The sequence below is a fragment of the Leptonychotes weddellii genome, chromosome 4 (genome assembly GCF_054177405.1).
Source record: "Leptonychotes weddellii isolate Sample4059 chromosome 4, ASM5417740v2, whole genome shotgun sequence".
Lineage (NCBI taxonomy): Eukaryota > Metazoa > Chordata > Mammalia > Carnivora > Phocidae > Leptonychotes > Leptonychotes weddellii.
The window spans coordinates 8,534,262-8,557,392 of record NC_138372.1 but is presented as its reverse complement, the minus strand read 5'-3'; the positions used below and the strand labels follow the sequence as shown (position 1 = coordinate 8,557,392).

The 23,131-nt window shown below is 46.1% G+C and overlaps 1 protein-coding gene across 1 annotated transcript in view; it reads right to left on the bottom strand.

The window, feature by feature from the left end:
* VPS13D (vacuolar protein sorting 13 homolog D) overlaps positions 1-23,131 on the bottom strand; it is a 238,051-nt gene that overhangs the window by 25,962 nt on the left and 188,958 nt on the right. The window contains exons 66-67 of the mRNA XM_081816824.1: positions 21,640-21,649; positions 21,162-21,390 (exon numbers count right to left, since the gene is read on the bottom strand). Of these exons, the coding sequence (XP_081672950.1) occupies positions 21,162-21,390; positions 21,640-21,649 (239 nt within the window). The remainder of the gene's footprint in view (positions 1-21,161; positions 21,391-21,639; positions 21,650-23,131) is intronic.

Here is a 23,131-nt window from a genome sequence, read left to right as displayed (position 1 = left end):
TGATTCTCTTGGACTCGGTAAACTTATAATCAGCATGAGTGCTGATGAAAATCTCTTTAGTAAATACTCTGACCCATCACCGTGTTGGGCGTTCTGGAGATCCTAGAGGGATACCAGTGAAGGCAGAAGCATGACCTCAGGTAGCTTATAGTCCAGTTGGGAAGGTAAGACTGACATCCTTTAAGTGGGTGGAGAAGAAACCTAGAAAATGCATCTGTAATGAGACTGCTAAGAGGTTTGGCACCACACAGAGGGCACGAGGGGCTTCAAGCAGTGTCCTCCTGCCTACAGGCAGAGCAGACAACAAGGTATAGCATCAGTACTAATCTGTCAAGTTTTATAACAGGAACTAGTGCTAATCAAATACGGAGAAATCGGAGGAAACGAACAAGATAAAAGCTGGCTAACAGACCACACCACATACAATCCTAAAACATTTGATTGAAGTCTGATTCTCAATGTTAAAGCAACTGACTGAAGAACTATGAGTGGTGACAGCTCTCCTTTCATAAAGTGAAGGTGCAGACGTTAACTTACAGGGATTCATACAGTGACTAATCCAAATTTCATTAATATTTGGAAGAAAGATATGTACTAATATGGATGAGAAATGGATTAAATGACAACTACTGGAAGGATCGGGCCAAGACAGGAGGAGAGGAGACAAAGCCAAACACTAAAAAGGGAGACAAACTCTGATCTCGAGGGCTATAGGAAGGGTTAAGGGGTGAGGAATATGCAAAGGGAATTCACAAAACAAGAAATCCAAATGGCCAACGGAAGTAGGAAAAGATGCTTCCGCACTCCTAATTATCAAAGAAATGCACGCAGTAACATGGAAACATTCATTTCCTCAGATCAGGTTGGCGGGGACTTATGCCTTGCTCTTAGTGTAGGATTTACTTCATAAAACTCTTGGCTGGAATTTGAACAGGTGAATAGCCAGGGCTGGCAGAGGGTTGGAGAAATGGGTCCACTCAAGCACTGTGGGTGCGAGTACAAAATGTTTCAACTTCCTAGAAGGCAATATGTCATGCATTTCAAAATAGGGAAGTGTATTATTATATGCAATTTAATATTATATAAGTGTTAAAAATGATGATTTACTTCTGGAATGGAAGGATGTTCCAGGGTCACTGTTGAGTGAACAAGGTCTGTGCTCCTGTTCGTGTAAAATCATATACACACACACGTGCATGCACACACACATACATCCACGCACACAGAAATATCTGCCAGGGTGGCCACTATTAGCCTTTTGGGGATTATCAATGGCCAGCGCAATTGAGTTCTTCTTTAAAATGGGAATGAGGGTACTATCTTACTGGTTTGCTGTGAGGAGGCAATTTGCACAAGGCCCTTGGAACAGTGTCTATGCACCGTAAGTGCTCATGTATCGTTTGAATTTTCACAGCAGCTCACATTTGTACATATTTTTAAACTCAAACAACAGAACTATTCTTTTAGAAGATGATGCAGGGTGCAGTGAGGCACAAACACCAAAACGTCTAAAGCACACTTAAAAAGCAAAGCATGAGTGGGTTCAAATTTCTATCACCACACACACCGTACACAGGCATGGGCTGGACACAGACTGGAAAAGGAGTCGGAATGGCCAGGCTTCGTCTGGAATGGCTTTCTTCCCTTTTCTTCTCACAGCCTGAACAGCCTGAACAGCCCTGTGAGGCAAGTCAGGGACTGCACAGGGAGCACTCTAAGAATGGGTAGAAGCAAGAGCATGCTGCCTCCCAGCTTGCCCAAAAGTCCCAGTCTGCTAACACGGGGAGAGAGAACATCTGGAACTGGTTTTGAGGCTCTCCAGCTGCAGAGCCACTAGAGTGAAGTTCGGGTTTCACTGGAAATTGCATTTCAGGGGCTTATAGACTGTCCTTTCTGATTCTCATCAGGGTGAAGCACAACCTAGAAGACAAGCCGGCTCACAGACCAAATCAGTTTTGCTTTGAAATGTTCTCCTTTCCCCATCCCCCTTTGAAAGCAGAATTAATGGTCCAGGTGGTGAGAATTCAAAAAATGAAAGAAAAGGGCATGGGGTCATCCCAGGTGCATTTCTGTGCCTTCCTAAAAATCAGACGCAGCCCCTGGGTCAGAGTCGACACCAAACCTTCAGCGCGCCTTGTCCTCCTAGGAAACAAGAACCAACAAGACGGAACCCATTTGAATTGTCAGACGGGGGCTTGCCTCTACAGGACTAGGAAAAATGTGGATTCAAAATGTGTTGGAGAGCCTGTTGGGAGCCAACAAGGCAGCGGGGAAAGATGCTAGATCCTTTCAGACAGAGGGGACAGCAGAATAAAGTCCTCTCGGATCTGGTCCAGCCCACCCCTCCCTGAGCTTTCGGCAAGCGGCCTCCCCAGGCACCGGGACCCAGGCCTGCGGGAAGCACAAACCCATCAGCAGTCAGCACCAGGCTCTCTGCCTGAGCCTCACTGCACCTCTGGGAAAAGTAGGTGCCTCTGGGAGTCTGCCCAGAGCAGGGGTGACGGCACCTCTCCCTACTCGGCCAACGGCACACACAAAACCTCTATTCTAGCCTCTCCTGCCAGCTGAGTGTTGGTTATGCTCTCTGGACCTCGAGGTGGAGGCAGATCGGGAGAGTAGGCATGTGGCTTTCCAAAGACCAAGCTCCTTGGGGTGGAGAGAAGCGGGCAGGCCTGGGACAACCCTGATGCAGATAAAGGAGGGTGAGTCACACATAAAGCAAGTGACTCTTCAGCTGCTTTTCATCGTCCCCCTTTCCAGAGGATCACTCAGATGCAAAACGCTCGGACCAGACTTCCTTCTGCATGGTACATAAAGCATTGAAGCTTTCTAATACTCTCTCTGTCTTAAAATTTTTGCAGATAAGAATTTCTATAAATCCCAGCTAGTGGATCATCTGGCTACCTCATGGCATCTTCAATCATTGTTAAACCTAACAGAAACAATTTTAAAAAGCAGAATTTCTTCCTACAATTTAACTGCTCACCACTCCCTTAGCATTTCTCTCTGCATACTTCAAAAGGTACAGCATAGCTCCTTGATGCCAAATGCATTCAAATATGTGACAAAGAGAACCTCCAAACAGGTGCCCCATTAAGAGACCTCTAGTACCAAGGTCTGTTGAACTTTGGGTTTAGCAATCATTTTGTGGAGTCCACACCATAAGTTAGTTCCACCTAGGCTTTTGAAGCACCCTGACCATAGAAGTATGACCAAAGAGAATCCAATGACCTCAGGGTGGGCCAGGTGCTTCTCCTACCCCTAAAAGCATTTTTTTTTTTTTTCCAGGCCCCATAGCACCAAAGTAAGCAGAAGCTATCCTTGGCCATGAAAAGGAGGTTATAGCATGCTAAGCACATACTACTTGGACAGTCTCTTCCAAGGCTTCCTGTTCTGTGTAGCAGCTGGAGTTCCCAGGTGACCAGCAGGTGAAAATAGCTTTTGCTGGATGGCAGAGCAAAGATGAGGCGGAGCCAGGATGGATCAACGCCATTGGTGAAACTGACAAATTCTGCACTGGAAGGCTGCAGTGGTTTCTCACTGGTGGTGGTGGTGGGGTGCGGGGTGTGGGTGTGCGAAGGAGGGCCTGGGACAGCTCCTGGACACAAAGTTCAGTGACCAGGTTCCCCAGGCATGGATACTGGCAGGCGAGGGTCTCCTGTGGTCCTCTCACACTGTCTCGGGGTTAAGCTGGAGGTGGGTCATGAATGTGATAAGCATCCTCCACACCATGAGATCCAAAGTTTATAGAAACTACCCCCCCCCACACACAACTGCACTGGCATTTTTCCCCATATCTTCTGGGTCAGAGGCAGATAGCCTATTCCCACACTCCATATTCATGGCCAAGAATCGAAAGGAAGTGGATCATGAGACCTGGTAAGCCTCAGATTTAAATCCATGAGGTCTTTTGATGGGAGAGAACAAGGGGTGATCCAAAAGGAGCAGAGAAGTTAGGAATGTGTGCCAGGATTCAAATTCTGGTTCCCTCTCACTACCTTTGCAATCTTAGATCAGTCACGTAACCTCTCTGCGCCTCGTGTTTCTCACCTGTAAAATGGGGAAAATAAAGCGCCCACCTCACTGGGTTGCTGTGAAAATGAAACAGTATGGCAGGAATACACAAAAATAAAATGCCGAAAATAGTGTGTGGCACACATAAGCATTCAGTATCTGGAGCACCGTCAGCCGGGACACGGGTTATCCACCTCCGATGCCTTGTCCCTTGCAGACAAGCTCTCTGGAAATGACAGGAATGTATGTCTTGCTGGACGGCGTGGACAGAGGACATGTAGGCCCCCAGTTTGGCCAAAGGAGGGACAGCTCTAAACTATACCCTTAACCCACTGTTCTCCTAGGGTCCTCGGAAGACAGACCATGCTTTCCTCCTCGCTACTTACACCCGAAGCCGTGTCTGTCTTGCATTTACTCTGTGCAGCGTTACCGTGAAAACCCAGGCGTCTGCAGGCCTGGCTGTGGTGGCGCCCCCCTTTCCCCCACGCCCTCCCTGGTGGGCTGCCTCTGACAGCCAGAGCCCTGGCCTAACAGGCCATCCCACGGGACAGCCTTCCACCTGCTCTGTGTCTGCATTTGGGCTCAGCTCTGGAAAGCCCGAGAGGGAGGCGACCACCGGCCTTCACCAGCCTTCGAGGCGGCCGTGTGGCAGGGAAGGGAAACAGAATCGTCCCGCATCTCAGCCGCTCAAGGAGCACGCTCGGCCGTCGGCATCCAGCCACCGCTGCCGAGACGGGTAGGTTTCCTGTGGTGTCAGCCCCACTTCCTGCGGCAACATTATACCACAAACAGAGAGCTACTTTGAATAAAGCGCTCTGGTGTCCCGTTTCTGGCCATGGGGGGAGGAGGTAGACTGCTTCGCTTCTCCCGAGGGAAACCCTCTCTAGACAGCATTTCTTCCCTCTCCCTAGTCCTGAAAAGCTCTGCTTGGAGAAAAGAAGTGTGCTAGCTTTCCTTTTTGACCTCGGACGGGCAAGTTCTGAATGGCAGCCGGGTCTATTACACGTGGTGTGAGAGGGTTAAACAGGACAGCCGCCTCAGCTCCTTATAAACGTTTGCCCTGTGGACATGTACTCGTTGGCGGCAGTACAAGACTCGAGCTGTGTTACACGCCTTAACGATATGGTTCAACTGTCGGTCAGGCTTGGGCCTGGCACTGGGCCAGACCGCAATCAATGGGACACAGAACCTCCCCCTTTCAGAGCATCACGAAGGCTCATATTATCTCCTTTTCGTCGTGCTGGTTAAATTTATGGAGCAGAACCCTGAAGCCGCATTCCTTGGCCTGGGCCGGCCCACGCGGCCCTCCTTCCCTTTGTTCGGTACTGTAAGCCAGCCGTGCTTTGGAGGACTGCAGGGTTGTTAGCTCAGGCACTGGCTGTTTGCTCATGACTGAAATGAAAGAGTTCAGTGGAAGGGCAAAAGGACAGCCCAAGTGTAAAACCCCATCCCAGCAGGCCCTGGGCCCTACATATAGGCCCGGAGCTGCTCCTGGATGGACGACTGCACTTTGTTCTCATGAAAGCAAAACCTGAAGTCTGATCCCCGTTGAACCGTCTAGGAAATGGCAGCCAGGCCTTCCTGGGGCACATCTCCAGGCGAACGCGTGAATTCGGGGGTACCATGGGGGCAAGCCTGCCCTTCCCAGAGCCAAGACACTAAAAGGAGCCACAACCCACTGCCATCCTCTAGTCTTCCCAGGTCCCGCAGGGGATGGGACGGCAAACACTGACTAGTAGCTGGTCTTAGTTTGAATATGAATGCAGGGGCGCCTGGGTGGCTCAGTTGGTTAAGCGACTGCCTTCGGCTCAGGTCATGATCCTGGAGTCCCGGGATCGAGTCCCACATCGGGCTCCCTGCTCGGCGGGGAGTCTGCTTCTCCCTCTCCCGCTACCCCCTCTTGTGCTCTTTCTCTCTCTCACTCTCTCTCTCAAATAAATAAATAAAATCTTTAAAAAAAAATAAATGAATATTAATGCAGGAAAAAGTAAACTCATTTTCCAGTCCTTGGCTACAAGGCTGGGATGCACAGAAGGGAGGCAAGCACGGGGGATCCAGTGTCATGGAATCAAACAGAAGGTCCCGTGCATCAGACCTGCCGGGTCTGCCCACGTGTTCCGTCCTTGATCTTTAGTATCTCTGATTAGTATATAAAGGGTTGAACAGTCAACCCGATGGGCAGGCCTTCACTTCAGTTTTAGAGTTTAACCCAAAAGGACAGCATTCCCAGAACGGCTCCGGAAGGGTGCATCTGCCGCTCACTCCAGAGGATGCCATCTGACGGCCAGAAAGGGGGTCATGCCAGAGCTGAATCCAGGCTCTCCAAGGGATGAGCTGCAAATCCACGGTTCAGCAGGTGAACCAGCATGGTTTGTCGTCTGTTATGTCTCAGTGGGCCCACCTCTGCATGAGGCTACTGGGAGTCTGGAATGATTATCAGAACTCTTCTAACCAAAGTCGAAGCATAACAGAGTAAGAAGGATTAAGAGGAACAGAGGGATAAAAAAAAAAACAAAAAACAAACCCAAGCCAAAAATTAAACCAAAGACATGCTGAGAGGACCAGGTAGGAAAGCCTCTGAGGGGAGTCGCTGCTGGTCTTTTTGGCCACTGTTGTGCAGTATGAGGCTAGGGCCCAAGCTTGTTTAGAAATAAAACCAGAAATCCCATTCTTCGATGGAGTCTAGCGAGGCCAGTGGTCTGCTCCGAATGAGGGCCACATCCAACGTGAAGGTGAAAGTGGTGCCTCCTGATCGGAACTAACCATGTATTTATTTTGGAATGAACTGTACACACATTTTTATGTTTTCCTCAAAGGTTTCCTTATCCACTGTGCTGATATTTCGAGATGAGCTAATGAGTCTGTCATTCCAAAGCCCAAAGCACCTTTTTTGGGTAGATAGGAGGTGTCCTGGAATGAATGAATCACAGAAAATTGTCTCCAGCTACTGAGAATCCCTGTTTATATGGCACTTCTTTCACTGGATACTATTTGTTCTGGGTTTGTAAGAAATATAGGTTAGAGAGAACTACTTAGGTCAGGAAAGAGAAAGGGCAAGAAAAAGTTAGGTAGGCTAATTTAGGAAATTCTCCGGAAAAATGTGTAATCTATTCAATCTGTCTCTGGTTATTCACGTACGAGTTCAGGGTTCAGTGAAGTCTTTTGTCATAATAACACCTCACCTCTCCCAGGGCAGTCTCCAGAGCACCTGCACACGCCCACATCATCACACAGGTTACAGCAATACCCACAGAGAAAGCCAGTTTCCACTGGGTGTCGGGTGTGTAACAGGTCTTCTGAAGGCTCACCGTGGCCCATCGCAAGCCCAGATACATCAAGACTCCCCGATATATTAAAATCTGGAAAAGCTCACCACTGAGAACGAGACTCTCTCATGGACCAAGACAGACGGTGAGAGCTGACACACCGTGACCTGGACGCCCCCACTTCCTGTGGGACTTTATCTCAGGGTCACTTGGATGACTGTATTTGGGGTCATACAATCATACGTAACCAAAGAGGCACGACTCCAAATATGCGGGAACGTGGTTGCTCAGAAGAAGGATGCAGAGCCGCCTCAGTAGACTCACTGCTGCACACACTTGTCTCCCATGTGTTTTCCGGACCACCTTCTCCATATGCTCCGGGACACCGCTGTTTACTCTAGCATTGTGGGTAGGGCTAAGAAGGACTAATTCGATACTAGTTTGGGAACCAAAAGGGAATATGTTTTGGAATTTGCTTTTTCATACCATGCACATCCATTCTTGATGCAAAATGGCCTCTGTCAAGGGTTTTGTTTTGTTTTGTTTTTTAAACACTGACTTCTTGGGCGTCAGCTCAAAGAAGCTGCGTCACATTCAAGTACCTCTACAACGACTGAGTATGTGGGAAGCAGTCTGCATACGAGGGTTTGCCTGGATGCTGTGTCTTATGGGGGCTGTCCTCACATGCTGCCCCCGTGGGATCTAGATCGCTGCGTCTCGGGCCACTTTAGTTTTCCCAGAGGTGAAATCAGAGGGAGGGCTGAAGCAGTGACAGGGCAGGCATGGCCACAGATCCAACCCCTCGGGGGATTAGATGTAACCAACTTAAATGGTGCTAAGTCCAGCTGGGGTTCAGCCTAGGGCCAAGGGTTGCTCAGGAATATTTTAGGTACAACACTGCCTCAGATTAACCTACTGCCTTCTTATTTTTAGAAAATATTATCAAGCGTTCATATGTCCTGCCTGGGCTCCTGCTTCGTCCCAGTGCCTGGCTTCCTCCACGATGGCGAAGCCAGCCCATTCCGTGCCATGCCTCAGGGAGTTATTCACCTCAGCCAGGCAGACAGGACCTGGCCGGGATGCCCCACACTCCCTCTGAAGTGGGGAGACTGACCTGGGGAGGGGACAAAAGGCTGCTGGCGCAAGACCACAAGGCAGAGGGATCTCAGGGCTGAAATCAGGGTTATGGTCTCACGATTTATGACCCTGTCCTCTTGCCAAGAGGCCACGCTGCCTCCAACACCCAAAGGGAACATCCAGATAGGTTATTTTGATTGCAGAGACTTGAGTCAAGGAGGAACTGATCCTACACTGACAGATTAAAAGAATGTGAACTGCTGTCACTTCGACACAATAAATCAGAATGATGTTCCATGCTTCTCTGTCAGCACCGCCATTGCCTTTTGGGACTAAGAATAAAATCCCGTGACTCTTATCCCCAAACTGAAAAAAACAACAAAAACCTGTGGCATATTAGGATTCAGTGAAAGTTTAAAAAAAAAAAACAAAAACCTGTCGCCGGAGCACTTTGTACATCTCATACAGTCTGTACGAGTCTAGGTCCCACATGAATTGTGGAGCCCGGACGCCACTCCCCGGCGAGCCACCTCCCTCGCCCTCGACACCCCGGATCTCCCAGGAAGAGCAAAAGGCAACAAGAGCTACGTTTCCGGAAATAGGACAAATGGGAAGGTGAAGTCTGAAATGAACATTTATAATCTAGACGAAGCTCATTTTCAAAGGCTCAGAGCTTTGCAATAAGCTGTTCTCTCTCCCTTTCCTTACGCGGAAGCCACAAGATAAAGGGTGCACGATGAAAGTGACGCTTCAAAGAGCCCACCGCATCTACCCAGAAATGAAAGAAAGAGTTTCTCCTTTTAAATTCCAGCCCTGACCCCGAGAGCACTTTTTTGCTTGTTTAACAGACATAGGGGACCCCGACCTACGCGATAACATTGCTGGAAGGCCATCCTGGAGGGACTCACACAGATAAGCCCGCAATAGTTCCAACGGCCCCACCAAAGGGGGATCTGATTCTACAACTCAAAACCCTTCTGCAATACTCAACAGTGGACTGTCATGCGTCTGGAAAATATAACTGTTTTTGAGGAATGCTTTCCAAACCACGTAATGCTTTTAAAGCTGTTTATCAAAAAAGCTGGATGAGCAACAGTGGCCTGGAACCGTCTGTCAGCTGTCACAGGGTCGCATGCCCCGTCCCAATTTCCGTAAGCACTCCATCATTCCCGGTCGTCCTAGCCTCGGCAGACAACAGATGCCAATGTTTGGAGACATTCGCTACATAACTTTTACCCGACAAACCTGGCTCCAGGACAGATTTCCATGTCATGTGGGGCTTCTGGCTGAACTCTGCTCGAACCCAGAGGCATATCATTTACAGCAGACACTAACAATAGTTTGGGATCACCTGCTCTTCACAAGTGGGTTCAGAGCGAGTTCGTGGCCTCTGCACACCTTTTTCAAAGGGGTTCTCATACACAAAGGCTGAGAGCCCAGGTGAGTTCTCCCACCCAGCAACTGCAACCCCGTGACTGGCCCCAGTGTGTGGGCCTGACTTTAATGTCTAGTCTGTGTGAAGAAAGAGAAAAGGAGGGACAGAAACCCAACACAGCATGTGAACTTGGCATTGTAGACTAGAGCAAGCGGTCAGCATGTTTTCAGGGACAGAGTGTAGATGAGCGGTGAAGACATAATCCCCGTTTCACTTACGCTCAATACGTATTCAGAAAGACTTCAGACCCCGATGCCATTTCTCGAGTCCTAACTACACGCCCCACAGCAGGCTAAGTGCTTTACGTCCAATGTGCCATCTAATCCACGTGAGCACCCACGACGGCGGGCATTGCTGTCCGCACTCCACAGGAGCGAGAGGACTCTCACCTCAGAGACAGGCACAGACAGGCTTGCTCCAGGCCACAGCTGACAAACAGCAGTGCCATGACTCAGATCCAGGACTGTCTGCCTCCCACAGGCCCTCTGGCCTTGTTTTATAGATGTGGGGACCAAAGAGTGTTGCGGGAACCCCGTCCTGATCCCTGCAAACACTTGGTTTCTTTTTACACTGGCTACCACAGTGCCACTTCCCATTTCTTCTCCAGAACTGGGGAAGAGCTGTGATTTTATGTTCTTTCCACATCTCTTTCTGAAACGAGTGCTTCTCTTTGAAGAAAGACCTCTTGCCCTTGGAGTGTCAAGATAAGAAAACTTTCAGCAACTTCCCTTGGAAACTACAAAACACCCATCAGCACCCAGGATCTAAGTACAGTCGCTCACCAGCTGCCAGCCCCTCTGAATAGCTTTTATGGTTCCATGAGGGGTGGTGACAGGGCCATGTCACTACTGGGGGGTGTGCTATTTCTTTCATGTCCCTGGGATCTGACAAGAGCCTTCTACAACCTGTTTTCTTTACAACACACAGAATGAGAGATTAAAGACCAAGACCAGACTTAAAGCTGCGGTTGGGAGTAGCAACGACTTCTCACCAGACCCATTCTAAACCTTCCTGGGAAGGAAGGGCTGCTGACTGCCCAACCAGATGCTGTTTAGAAGTTGCTGTGGTGATTAAATGGGATACATGTAAAGTCCCTAGAACAATGCCTGCATCAGGTCAGAAATCGTCAGCAATAATATTATTTAATTCTTACTACCACCAAACTTAAAGAATGTTTTAGCAGAAATAACGGATATGGATTTTGGTAAAACCACATTAATTCGGAACTACTGGTTGGATGTGAGGGGAAAGGACATCAAGAAAGGATGAATGAATTAGTGAAAAGTCCAAGTTATAGGACTTCTGATTAAATATGACAGATTTAGTCCAGAGACGTCTCTAAAGCGAAAGCAAAGGGATATAAATGGCACAAATCCAAAAGGATAAAGAAAAGGTGTCAACAATATTTTAGAAGCTGAAAAGCAGATGGACATGTGGTGCTGAAATGTAAGCCTGAGGGAGTGGCAGCCACAGAGGGGTAAGCTAATTAGTACGGAAAAACCCACCAAATTTCAGAAAGATGGGGCACCAAGAAGCCCTGATGGCCTGAGACAAAAAGGGAGGAACAGGGAGGTGAGGGTGTTGGGGTGGTGAGAACAGGAAGATGGGTTAACAGCCTAAGCAGCAGCTAGACGTGCAGGTCCCTTTCTCATCCCCTTCAGAACAGAAGGGCAGAGGCAGCAGGCCCCAGCTACCCCTCCCCGGGAAGGCCCCAGGCCCTGCACAGGGCTCCCGCGCTGCTCACCAGTGCCTCCACTTTAAAGGAGAGCAGAACAGACAGTCAAGAATCACAACCACCTGAGAACTGTCTCTGTTCATGAAAGAAAAAGACCAAAACAAACCAATGGAAGAAACTCAGGACTGAGCACCAGGGCACCGGCTCTAGAGTGTTCTAGAGAGCAGTCCGTCCAGACAGGAGCAGAAGGCACCCAGGGGAAGAACTTGCAAGAAGAATCCTAACACTGATAAACTGCTTCATACATTTTTAAACACACAGAGAAGAGTTTGTGGGTAAGTTAGTAATAGGCAGATAGAAAAAAACTTTTTTAAGGACTTACTAAACTTGGAGTAAAAAAAGATGAAAGTAAGTAAGAGTTTGAAGATTACATGGGAATATTCATGTAGCAAAAGAAGCAAACAACAATAATCAAAGCAGTTACTAACTCCAGGGAGAAAAAAGAAGCCAAAAAGGAAACATAGTAACCTAGTAGCTTCACTGGGAATGCTGTTGACATAGTCATAATAATGTAAAAACTGAATTCTGATTTACCCAAAAAGGGCAATATAACTATACTGAAAAAGAACGGGAGGGACTAGGAAGTCAAACGATAGCAAGAAATAGCACTTTTTTTTTTTTAAGAAACAGAGAGGCAAATACCTCCAAATCAAAGAAACAGTCAAAAGTGTTGAAAGTGGTTGCCTCTGGAGGAGCAGGAATCAGAGGTAGGGAAGAGTGGGGCAGGAGACTGCTGGTTTTTATTTTCAGACATGTTGAAAAGTCTTTGACTTTTAAAAGTGTGGACACATATTTACTTTGACAAAATACAATTTAATTTGAAAAGAAAAAAAATTTGTTATAGTGAGATAATTATGGTCAAAGCCATAGCTTTTTAAAACCACTGTTCTTACTAATGCAGAAATTAAATAATATTCAGCAAATACGTATAAGGTAGAAAGAGTAGAGATCATTTAAGAGTTTTGAAAGAGCAGTGACAGACCTGTTAACAAAGCTGGAAAATCCGCCAAGCCTCCCCAGTACACAGCACCACAACACAGATGCAATGCTGTGGTTTCCAAGAACAAACAGTAAATCAAGTCGCTAATAAAGGAGTACTTCAAGAAAGCTATAGGAAAACTTGCTTTAATAAGCATGTGAGACCAATTTAAGAATATTAACACACAAACAACTTGGTGACTCTCAATAATCTGGAAGATTCTTCCAAGTGTTTAATTATTTAAATAAGTATTTAAATATTTAGTATTTAAATATTCAAATACTGAGATTTTAAATATTCAATATTCTCATGATATGCCTAGAACATAGTAGGAGGTCAATACTTCACCAATTAATGCATTTCCGATGTCAATTTGCCTATACTTGAACCAGGGTGTTTACTAAGCAACTGGATCAGAGTATCACACGTTTAGAATTAGCTACACTGAATTAATGGGACCCCTCAACAATTCAAACAAAAACGTAAAAACTCACAGAGGCTCTCATAACTTTTCACGAGGGATACGAAAACACTCACACATGGTAATCTAGCCTTTAATGCCTTAGGAGGTGGGCAGGTGCCAGTTATGACCACCCCAATTGTGCTGCTGGGGTAGATCAGGAAAGTCTAGAGAACGGATGAGCTTTGCCCTCTGTCCATCCTGGCAGAACTCAGGGAGGTTCCATTGGATCCAACCAGTCCTAACCCACTAGGGTTAGCCAGGATTCCTCCCATCCTCCTCACCATGGGAAGCCAAGTTCGGCTCTGACTCTCCTCTGAAGTTTCCTGCAGTTCCCGGGACTTTATGGTGCCACTTGGGTCGCCCCTGGCATCACCTATGTTTGAAGTACATTGAGGGAAAATCTACTAGGAGCTGCCTCTGGTGTTAACGCAAAACTGCCTCATAAAAACTGCTTTCCACAGAGAGTTCAAAGGAGCTTATCCAAATACTGTAGGCTCGTCCTGCTCCATCAGCTTTGCTAGGGGAGAAAGCTGAGGTTTTGCCAAGTAAACTCTGACCTAGATATACCTTCTCCGTTTCCTGAAAGAGCTCGGCCAGTGCTAGCAGGAGCAAGGCGCCTTCGATAAGATGGACCCCGAGCTTTGAAGTAAAGTGCTCCTCACTCCCCATGCTGCTGGAGTTAAAATTTATTGGGATGGTAGGTTAGGGTGAAGGACTAAATTAGGTAAATTATTGTGAGAGGTCTTTCTGGTACGTAATAAAATCTTTCCAATGGTTACCTCAGGAAACCCCGTAAAAGTCAGGAGCAAACCAGGAGGGCTGACAACTGTCAGCAGGAAGCCAAGGTGAAGCATCCTATCACGGGGGCTCCTGCAGTTTAATCCACATTAATCCACCACTGCCAATAGGCGCTATTTACCCGAAGGACGATGGATCATCACCACATTTTCACACAGAGCATCCTGTCAAGGAAATTAACCAGGTACAGGCATTTGTTGGCTAGCGGCATATTCCTGGAGTCACAGAAGGTACGAGGAGTGGCCCTGTTTTACATCTCTGCAAATCTCTTTAAGTTTTGCTTAACAAAAAACAGCTGCATTCTCTTATCTGCTTCCACAGTCAATCCCTGTGTGCAATATCACACGCTGTGTGGCTTCTAGAAAACGCCACCGTACACTCATTAGAGAATATTATTATAACAATGGTTATTTAGCTATCTACCTATGTATGAATTCATATATAAATATATAAAAATAGGCTTGACCTCATGGATCCTGGGAAAGGTTGGGGTTCCCTAGGGGGTCTCAAGCCATATTTTGAGAGCCTCTGTTCTGAAAGGACCCACATGGACAAATTTTGCGCTAATGAGAAATCAGTTTCCTCTATGTATCCAAGTAAATCCACTAAGGATATAGACCAGTAACACTGTTAACTCGATTCGAGTTATATAAGCCCAGTGTAAGAAAACTCTGTTTCTTTTAGAGTATACTGTGATTAAAATGTTTTACAAATTCAATCTTATTTCTCCCCATTCGACAAGTTAGTGAGAAACTTAGCAAGAATCTGTCTTTGAGAGGTGGTCTGGCAAAAGAGACTAAATAAAGGTATGGGGGGCAAGGAGACTCTGGGTTCATTACAACCCCCAAACTTGCCTTTCCTTCCCCAAAGGATTACAAGCTTTCCCTTGTAAAACAACACTATAGTCTTCATTCAGTCCCTTGCTAGCCCACTGGTCCTCTCCGTACCTCACAATTACCTCACACCCTAAAGCTTTCTGGGAGCAGGGGATCTGAACTCAAACCTGGATCCTCTCTTTAAGGGGGATTCCAATTACATCCTGGGCAAAAAGGGATGACTCGTAAGGGAAAACCATTAGACATGTAGGGTAGTCATCAAAACCTAAGAACAAGTGAACTTAACGTCTTTGCAGAGGAATTCCAGAAACAGGAGATGGCTTTTCATTCTTTTCTAACGCACGAAATATAAATTTTTCTCAGGAAGGAATATGCTGTTCTGTTTCTCTTTAAGTTCAAAACAAAAATCTCAAACGCAGTCATTCTGGAGTTTTACGAATCCAAGTCACCGAACAAGGAAAGGACCCAACATGTACAATGGCTGGGTTGATTATTTAATTTTCAAATGGAAAAAACCAAAATTTGAAAGCACTTAGACTTTTCCATTCTATCTTCTTTGAGCAAAGACCTGCTGGTTGAGATACAAGGACTGTACTTAAAAGATGTACGTGCATAAATTCAGTTTATTTTTACTTTTGGAAACAGGATTGTGCTGTTCCCATGAAGCCAGTCATCTCTGCATGCCAAAAATGGCAAAAAATAGACACTCTCCTTTCTAGAAACGATTATAATGTACCATGACCAAAAAAGTGTTTTTTTTTTCTTAACAGATAATCTTGCATAAAAATGAGTCATGGGATTTCAGAAATGGAAAGACTCTTCTCAAATATGTGTGTGCAGGTTTCCATTTATTTTTTTTAGCAACAGATCTGAGCTTTCCATAGGTTATGTTATAACAAGAGTGGCATCGTTTGGAGCCTCTGAGTGAAAGGAAAGTACAGTATTTACAGTCTAGCAAGAGGGAAGAAGTCTGTCTTGGAAAACATAAGAGCTCTCTGCTTGTGTTCCTGTGAGAGGAATTTTAACTTATAAGGCATGAAAGATGTTTCTAAACAATGTCTTATCCTGTGACTTCATCAGCTTAATTTCAGACCCCAGCGAGACAGCCTATGTTGTGACACGGCTCTGAATGTTGTTTCTTCTGCGGGGGTTGCTCAGAAAGAGTGAGAAAATGATCCATCCACCTTGGGGCATTCTCTGGAAGGGCCTGGTTTGGCAAGATTAGGAAGTGCGAATATATGGCCCTCACCACATGCATACCCAAGGGTGAGCAGGAGATAGGTCAAGCGGCCGCTCTCTAGCCAATGTCCCATTTTGGGACAGGAGAGGGGAGGTGTGAACAGTCCCTTCCCTTTGGATGGACACAGCAATCCTTTTTCAGTGCCACTGAAATCAAATTCCTTCCCATGATAAAGCTGGCATGCAACGCAGCAATGCACTTGCTGCCTCAGGCAGCGGACAGCTAGCAAGCCAACAGACGGATTCGCCCAAAGGCCAGAAACTGAGCCTCAGCGCCAAATCGGTACTAGGCTCTGGCTTTTCACTTGTGTTCATATACCTGTCTTTACATCAGTGCTACGAGGGTCTGCAGGACTCATCTGGAAAGCATGTCTTGTGGCTCTTAAAGGAGTATGAGGAGGAAGCTACAGGATGACCTGGTGTATCCTTCTGAAGGGCTCATTTTACTTGGTAGCATTTATTAAAAACATTATCTTATGAAAACAAACATGGGATAAAAGGTAAAATTCATTTACGGTTTTCAGATAAAACAAACCTTCCAAGCAATATTGGACTTGCTCCTGTCCCCGGATACAGGGGACGTCAGTCCACTCTCCTCTGCCTTAGGTGGAACACTGGTGGAAAAAACTGATGGCACTGGCATATCCTAACAAACATTTCAACTTTTATTAAGATTTTTACCTCTGAAAGTTCCCTGAAGGCTCCGTTCAAACCAGTTTGGCTTAATGTGTTATGTATAAACCCAAGAAGGACAAATGGCTGCTTTCAGGGCCGAATCATTACCAGCAGTATTTCCAAACTGGAATGAAAGAGTAGTGAAAGCATTTCCTAAATTTCCTTTGTGGACTTTTTTCCGATCTGTCCAACCTGACGGCATTCAGGTTCTGGTGACCCAAGAGGGTCTTTCCCTTCCGTCTTGGACAGTCATCGGTACAATGCAAACATTATAACAAAAAGGACTTTTCCTTAAGAAAATCCGCTTCACTTTCACATCCAGAAGGCCATTAATTGAAAGTGTCTTGAACGAATTTTGGGTGGTGTCTTGGGAGTGTTTGTACTGAAAAAGTCAAATATGCCTACCATAAATCTTTTCCATGACATCAACCAAAAGGTTACTTGAAAGCCCTCAGAGCAACTGGAATTTACATCTACGTGCACAATACAGGGGTCCTGGGATTCCAGAGCATTATCAAAGTCCTGATGGCTGTATTCTTAAGCACTGCTCTATCATTATCCTTCAAATTCCCCTTTCCTCCTTATCTAACTTAAATGAGATAAGCTCCAACACTCCTGAGCTTTGCTAAATTAGTTTAAATATTTCAAGTTCTGCCAGCTCCCACTTCTCTCCCCATTTTGGGTCTTGACTAAAAAGGTGAAGAAATATTTTGGAGGAAACCTCAGGGCGTAGCTTCATAAATCATCATCTGCTACTTTCCTAAAATGTCATGTAGCCCGAAGCCTACAACAGATGGTATTTAGAGAAATAAACAAGCCAATAAATAGCCCAGAGCCCAATACTCCCCTTTTCAACATTATTTTTGCCTTCCGTTGGGCAATGGCTGCCCCTGGGTCTCTGCGGCTTTCTACCCACCCAAGTATCTTTTCAAATACTACCATCAAATACCACCACACATGCAGGAGCTGGGCAGGCAGCCCAGCGGGTGCCCTGCTTTGGCCTGGCCTGTTTGGCATGGCTTCCATGGACCACAAGTGTGGCCACCAGCTGTGCCATTTTCATGAACTTTACTTGGGAACAGACAAATGTGGCCCCATACACGTAGACTAGAAGATGCAACCTGAGCCAGCACAACGTTGCCTTGGAAAAGGCTTCTTATTTCGGTTCCAAACCACACATACTTGCACAGTTAACGAATGCAGCAGGGGATACTGGTCTACAACATTCATGCGGAGGCCAAAGGCTCTGCTGTCCTCCGCCCTCTTCACCCCCCACCCCCACCTGCCTTCCCAAGAACTATCAGATGGCATGGCAATTTCAGGGGAAAGTTAGGTGACTGTCTCTTCGGAATGCCTGCACATTCCACCAAAGAGAGGAACTTGGAAGTATTTTAATCTAAAGGAACTCAAGGCGGGGGGGGCTCCCTATAAATAAAATCATGTTCAAATAAACACGAAAAGGAGCCAATATTTCCTGTAAGGCCACTTTTCAGATGGATTACTGGAAGGAATATTCTTTCACAGTTTTATGGCTTACTTTGCTATCATCTGCTTAAAATTTGAGTCATTTAAAACATAGATGCTAAGATCTAAGCCTTCACTTGGACGAAATAGTACAAAGGAAGCAGAAAGTCTCATTCCAAGAGCAGACTCAGAGGCAGAACTCTTGGACTCCTGGGTTCTATTCCTGGCTCGGTCCCTGGGCTCAGGTCAGCCTTCGGTCAGAATCTCACTTCTAATCCCTTCAAATCATTTGTTAGTCCCTGTTGTCTAAACAGTGGGGAAAAACCCTGAGTAACACCCCTGGATCCTGTTCAATCAACTGGGATGATTGGAGATGGTTATAACTCACTTCCAAGAAACCAGGGTGATTTATCCCTTGGTAGAACTAGTATGTTCCTAAGAGATCACAGTGTCATCAGAACAAACCCTCAAGGCACCGAAACATTTCTCCACCTGCAAGAATCTCTGTGCTCCTTTAATGTGACTTTCAAAAATAGGACCGTCCAGCATTTTATAGTTCCTTATAGCATCCACATTAAAATAACCCTGGTTGGGCTTCAGACCTCTGAAAGAGGGAATAAACAGACAGGTATATTTATTCCCAATTTATAGATGGAAAAACTGAGGCTTAAGGAGGTGAGGAGACTTAAGCTAAGAGGGGGGTTGGGACCCAGACCTGCTGTTTTCCAGGCCAAGTGTTCTTTTCTAACACATGGATGGTCATTAATAACCTACTTTGGGACCCAGACAAGTGGACGGAGGGAAACTGGTCAAAGTGTGTCAGAAGAAGCTGTAATTTTCAGTGCAATAAAGGGTAAAGGCCAAATCTCTTCGAGGCTCCCAATTAGACAGCCCAGCACATGCCCCACTCCCCTCCGGCAACTTTGGCCAGGGCTCTCCCACCAGTGGCTCCTCTGAGAACAGAGAGGGGATGCAGAAGCTTACTTGCCCCTCATTGAAGCTCCCAGGTCCCCAGGCCGATGACTAGCTGGCTGCTTCTCACTTACCACTGTAGCTTTTGTTTCTAGGAGTGAAGGGCAACAAAGAGAGCTATTTCAGGGAATTTGCAGCTAGACTTCAATTAGAATGCCTGATTACTGTTTGTTTTCAGGCAGGTTGCCTAGCCTCTCTGGACCCCTTTTACCTGGAATGTGATTCTCTCTTCCCTTCACCTGGCCAACCCCCACCATATGCTTCAGGTTTCATCCTAACTAGCACTTCCCAGGGGGCTCCATGGCGCAATGGATAGCACACTGGACTTCGGAACAGCACTTCCCCTGAAAAGCCTTTCGTGACCCCACTGAGCACAGGTTAGCCAACCTCCTTCTCCCCTTTACTTTCTCCAATTACATTGTCTCACAGCACCCTGTAAATCTCCTGTGTCATTTATCACAATTTTAGCAAGTAATTATTACCCTAATAATTTGTTTTATGTTTGCTTCCCCACTGGACCAGGGGAAGAGCAGGGCCCTCTTTCTGCTAGATTCCCAACCCCGAGTCCTTAGAAAATTTTCAATCAATATTTACTGGCTAGAAATGACTGACTGACAGGTGTACACCTGGTGACACGACTGGAACCTGCTATATCAGGGCAGGACAGCCCATGAAACTGCAAGGATATCTTGCTTTCTGCGGCAACCATTTTGTGCCTTTCTTATGCTCCTAAAAAGAAGGCAAAGCTTTATCAAGACTTCCAAACTGATACCATAGAAACTTCAAGTCATTTCTTTCTGGTCAATATCACTGAAGTTCCTAACAAAAGATGATATTTTAAAAATTAAACACATATACCTCAGACCCCTTTTGAAACAAATCACTCAATCCCTTGGCCACTCTGGGATTTTACAAATAAGGAGGCTTCTTTCGGAATTCTTAGGGGTCTCCTGCTTTACTCACGCATCGTTAGGTCTTATTGTCCTAACAAAATAGTGGAGGTGGACTTCTGGGGCTTCCAGCAGGCACAGAAAAACTAACTGGAAATACTTCTGAAGCTTCCCTACTGCCCCTCCCCCCAACTTCATAAATGCTTCAAAATATACTCAAGGATTGTTTCAGCCCTGTATCTGAGAATAGAATGTAACTTAAGTAAAGTAAACTCTACAGATCCTTTTTTAAAAAGCAGCTGCTTCCAGATGGAAGACATTCTGGCAGAACATATTACATGGTCCCAGTCTATAATCTTAAGCATTTCCCCTGCAGTAATGTGTCATCGGTAAGGCTTCCTGGTGACAGACACATGGATTCATTTTAATTGGGGACAATTTCACTTCAAATCCTATTCGAGGGAGCAATAGGGTGTGGACAAGGCCCAGGCCCTAGACATTCTAAAAGGGCACGCTAATTCCCTCGGGGAATATCTCTTAACCAGGGAGCAGCAAAATCCTTCTGGGCTTAAGTGGCATCCAGCTTGGCTGGGAACTGTAACATTCATTATACCCTTTGTTGATAAGATCCCCAATTAGTCACTCTGAAAAAGGAAGGCTCAAATAGGCTATTAACACAAAGAGCTATGTTAAAGTAGTTGGATTCTGTGGGCTGCAGAGCCATATGGGCTGCCCCCGATTTCCCTTCTCAGCTGGTATCAAGGCAAGATGGCATCTCACAGCAGAACTGCCAACCTGCCTGGGGAATTCCTTCATGAGGCTGGGGGACTGGCCCGCACGTCCAAGTGGAAGGAGAACTAAGAAAGGACAGACTCACGTGGTGAACTGCAACTGCAGGGATTCTAGAACATGCCAAGGAGCCTAGGAGCCAGACACAGCCTGCAGCCTGATAGTTTTCTTAATGTGCATGTGGGGGGTCTAGTTAGTTTGGTGATTTGTAAGGGTGTAATCCTATTTCTGACCCCTCTAATGAAGAAAAACAACATTTTATATATATATGAATTATAGACATAGATAAAGATAGGCAGATACAGATCTGGAAGAATTTATGCCAGATTTTTGTGCCTTATTTTCATGTATTTATATTAGGCAGGTCAGAAATTTTAGATACATGTATTCAAGTTTTAAAAAACGGCATCTTAAGGCAGAAAGTATACGATTAATTACATCAGCATAGATCAGGAGAGGCAGCAGACCTGGGCTGGAAATCACAAAAGTGACTCTCCCCACCCCCCCACCCCCCCCAATGACTACTGACCTCGGGCCACTGAGCGTGGCTGTGTCTCTCACTGCCTGGGCTGTTTCTGATGCAAAATCCAGGGCACCTGCCACTGGCTTGGTTACAGTGCCAACGAGCCCTTTCCCAAGGCCAGATATGAAACCGCTGACACCCCCTTCTGTTTTCACTCCTTCCACTGTTGAGGTGATCACACTGGTCAATCCACCAATAATACCTAGCAAAAGAGACAAGGGCTGTTGTAACCTGGCTGAGGACAAAAGCAAAAGCATTTAAAGCCGAACCCCATCAATTCCATGCACCTGGCAAGGTAACTTAGGGGCATTCTGTCAACCTCTTGATAGGCTACAGGAGGGCCAACTCTAGTTGGGGAACCGGCAGACTCAGATTTGCCCACTAAGTTTAGAGCCCGAGAATATATATTACATGTTAGTCTGAAGTGAAGTGTGTCCCAGTTTAAAAAAAATCAAAGACCACCTAAGAAGTTAACAGTAGCTACTTTCTAGTTCCTGAGTGTGGGAAGCACACGGGCAATCAGGAGACTATGCAGACAGTAGGACTAAATCAACAGACTAGCACATAGTGGCCCTTGGGGAAAGTTGGGGCCCCATAAAATACAAGGCAGAGAGAACTAAATACAGATCCTCGGTTTTCTGAGAACACTGTGTGACTGGCCAACACCACCACACATTTCAAATGGGGTAAAAGCTACTGCACACTTTGCTGAAATCAGGTTTAGGCAATCAGAGTAAGTCATGAGGCCTTGATGAAAGGCAACCCCCCCCCGCCCAAAAAAAAGAAGCTGCCAAAACCAGCCGGGACTCTCCATGAAGTCTCTTCAAAAGACCATCCTAGGTCACAAAGACATTCCAAACGTTTTCAAAGTTGACAGCAATGACCTTAAAGAGCGTCAGAAGTGGCCAGAAGTTGGCAGAGGCTGGAGAGGACACAGGCATTACAGGGAAGAAGTGGGGCCCTGTCCGGGGAGCGTTTCCAGGATGTGTGCCAGGGACACTCACAGGATGTTTACCCTTTGACGGTGGGGGCATGAGGAAGCTCTCTAGACTCTTCATCTCTAGTGAGACAAATCGGTAAAGGAAATTCCTTGGGTGAGAACACACTAACAATCCACGTTTCTTTTGGATTCTGGGTCCACTTGCTCCAGTGAGGCCACAGCCCTCTCCCAACCTTTTGAACCAAGTTCACGGAGAGACAGACATTACTGAGCCTGGTGCAGCAGGGCCTGCAGAGAAAACTGGGCAGGACTCCCCATTTTTAAACCAAGAAGACTGAATGGATTCTGGTTCTTGTTATCTCCGAAGAATTTTTTCACTCCAGGCTACCACTCTCATGCCATCCAGAGCTTCATGCATCCTCCTTGGATGAGGCTACCTGTTCCTGGAGATGCTGCATGGATTGTATGAATGGTCCTCGGTTGGAAGGGATTTTGCAACCAACCTTGAACCATCATCCATTTTCTCAGCATACTCTTGTGTCCATTCAAAAAGTGAGGACAGCTAGGCTTTCTCTCCATATTCCAAAGATGCGAGACAAATGAAGGCAATTATACACAGCAAAGCATTTTGTATTCATAAAAAAAAAAAAAAGGTCCCTCCTAGTCCCATGCACTATCATTACAGTTACTAGAAAGAATTATTAAATCTTTAACCCCAAATGGCTGCCCAACAATCAAATTTTTGAGTCCCTGAACAGATTAATTTCAGCCAAATTTTACTCCTAGCTTGATGTCTCCTTTGGGGCTGCTCCCTTTCCAGTAGGGCAGGCTTAGGAAAAGTAAAGGCATTTTGATCCAAAGCTCATCATTAGGAAAACTGATAAAAACCCTGCCCTAAACACTGTGTCCTAAGCATGAAGAGAAATAAAATTTTCTATTATCCATCTTCCTCCTTCTTCCAAATGTGGATAATCTAAACTTGGTCAGTCTTTTTTTTTTTTTTTTCAATTTTTTTTTTATTCTTATGTTAATCCCC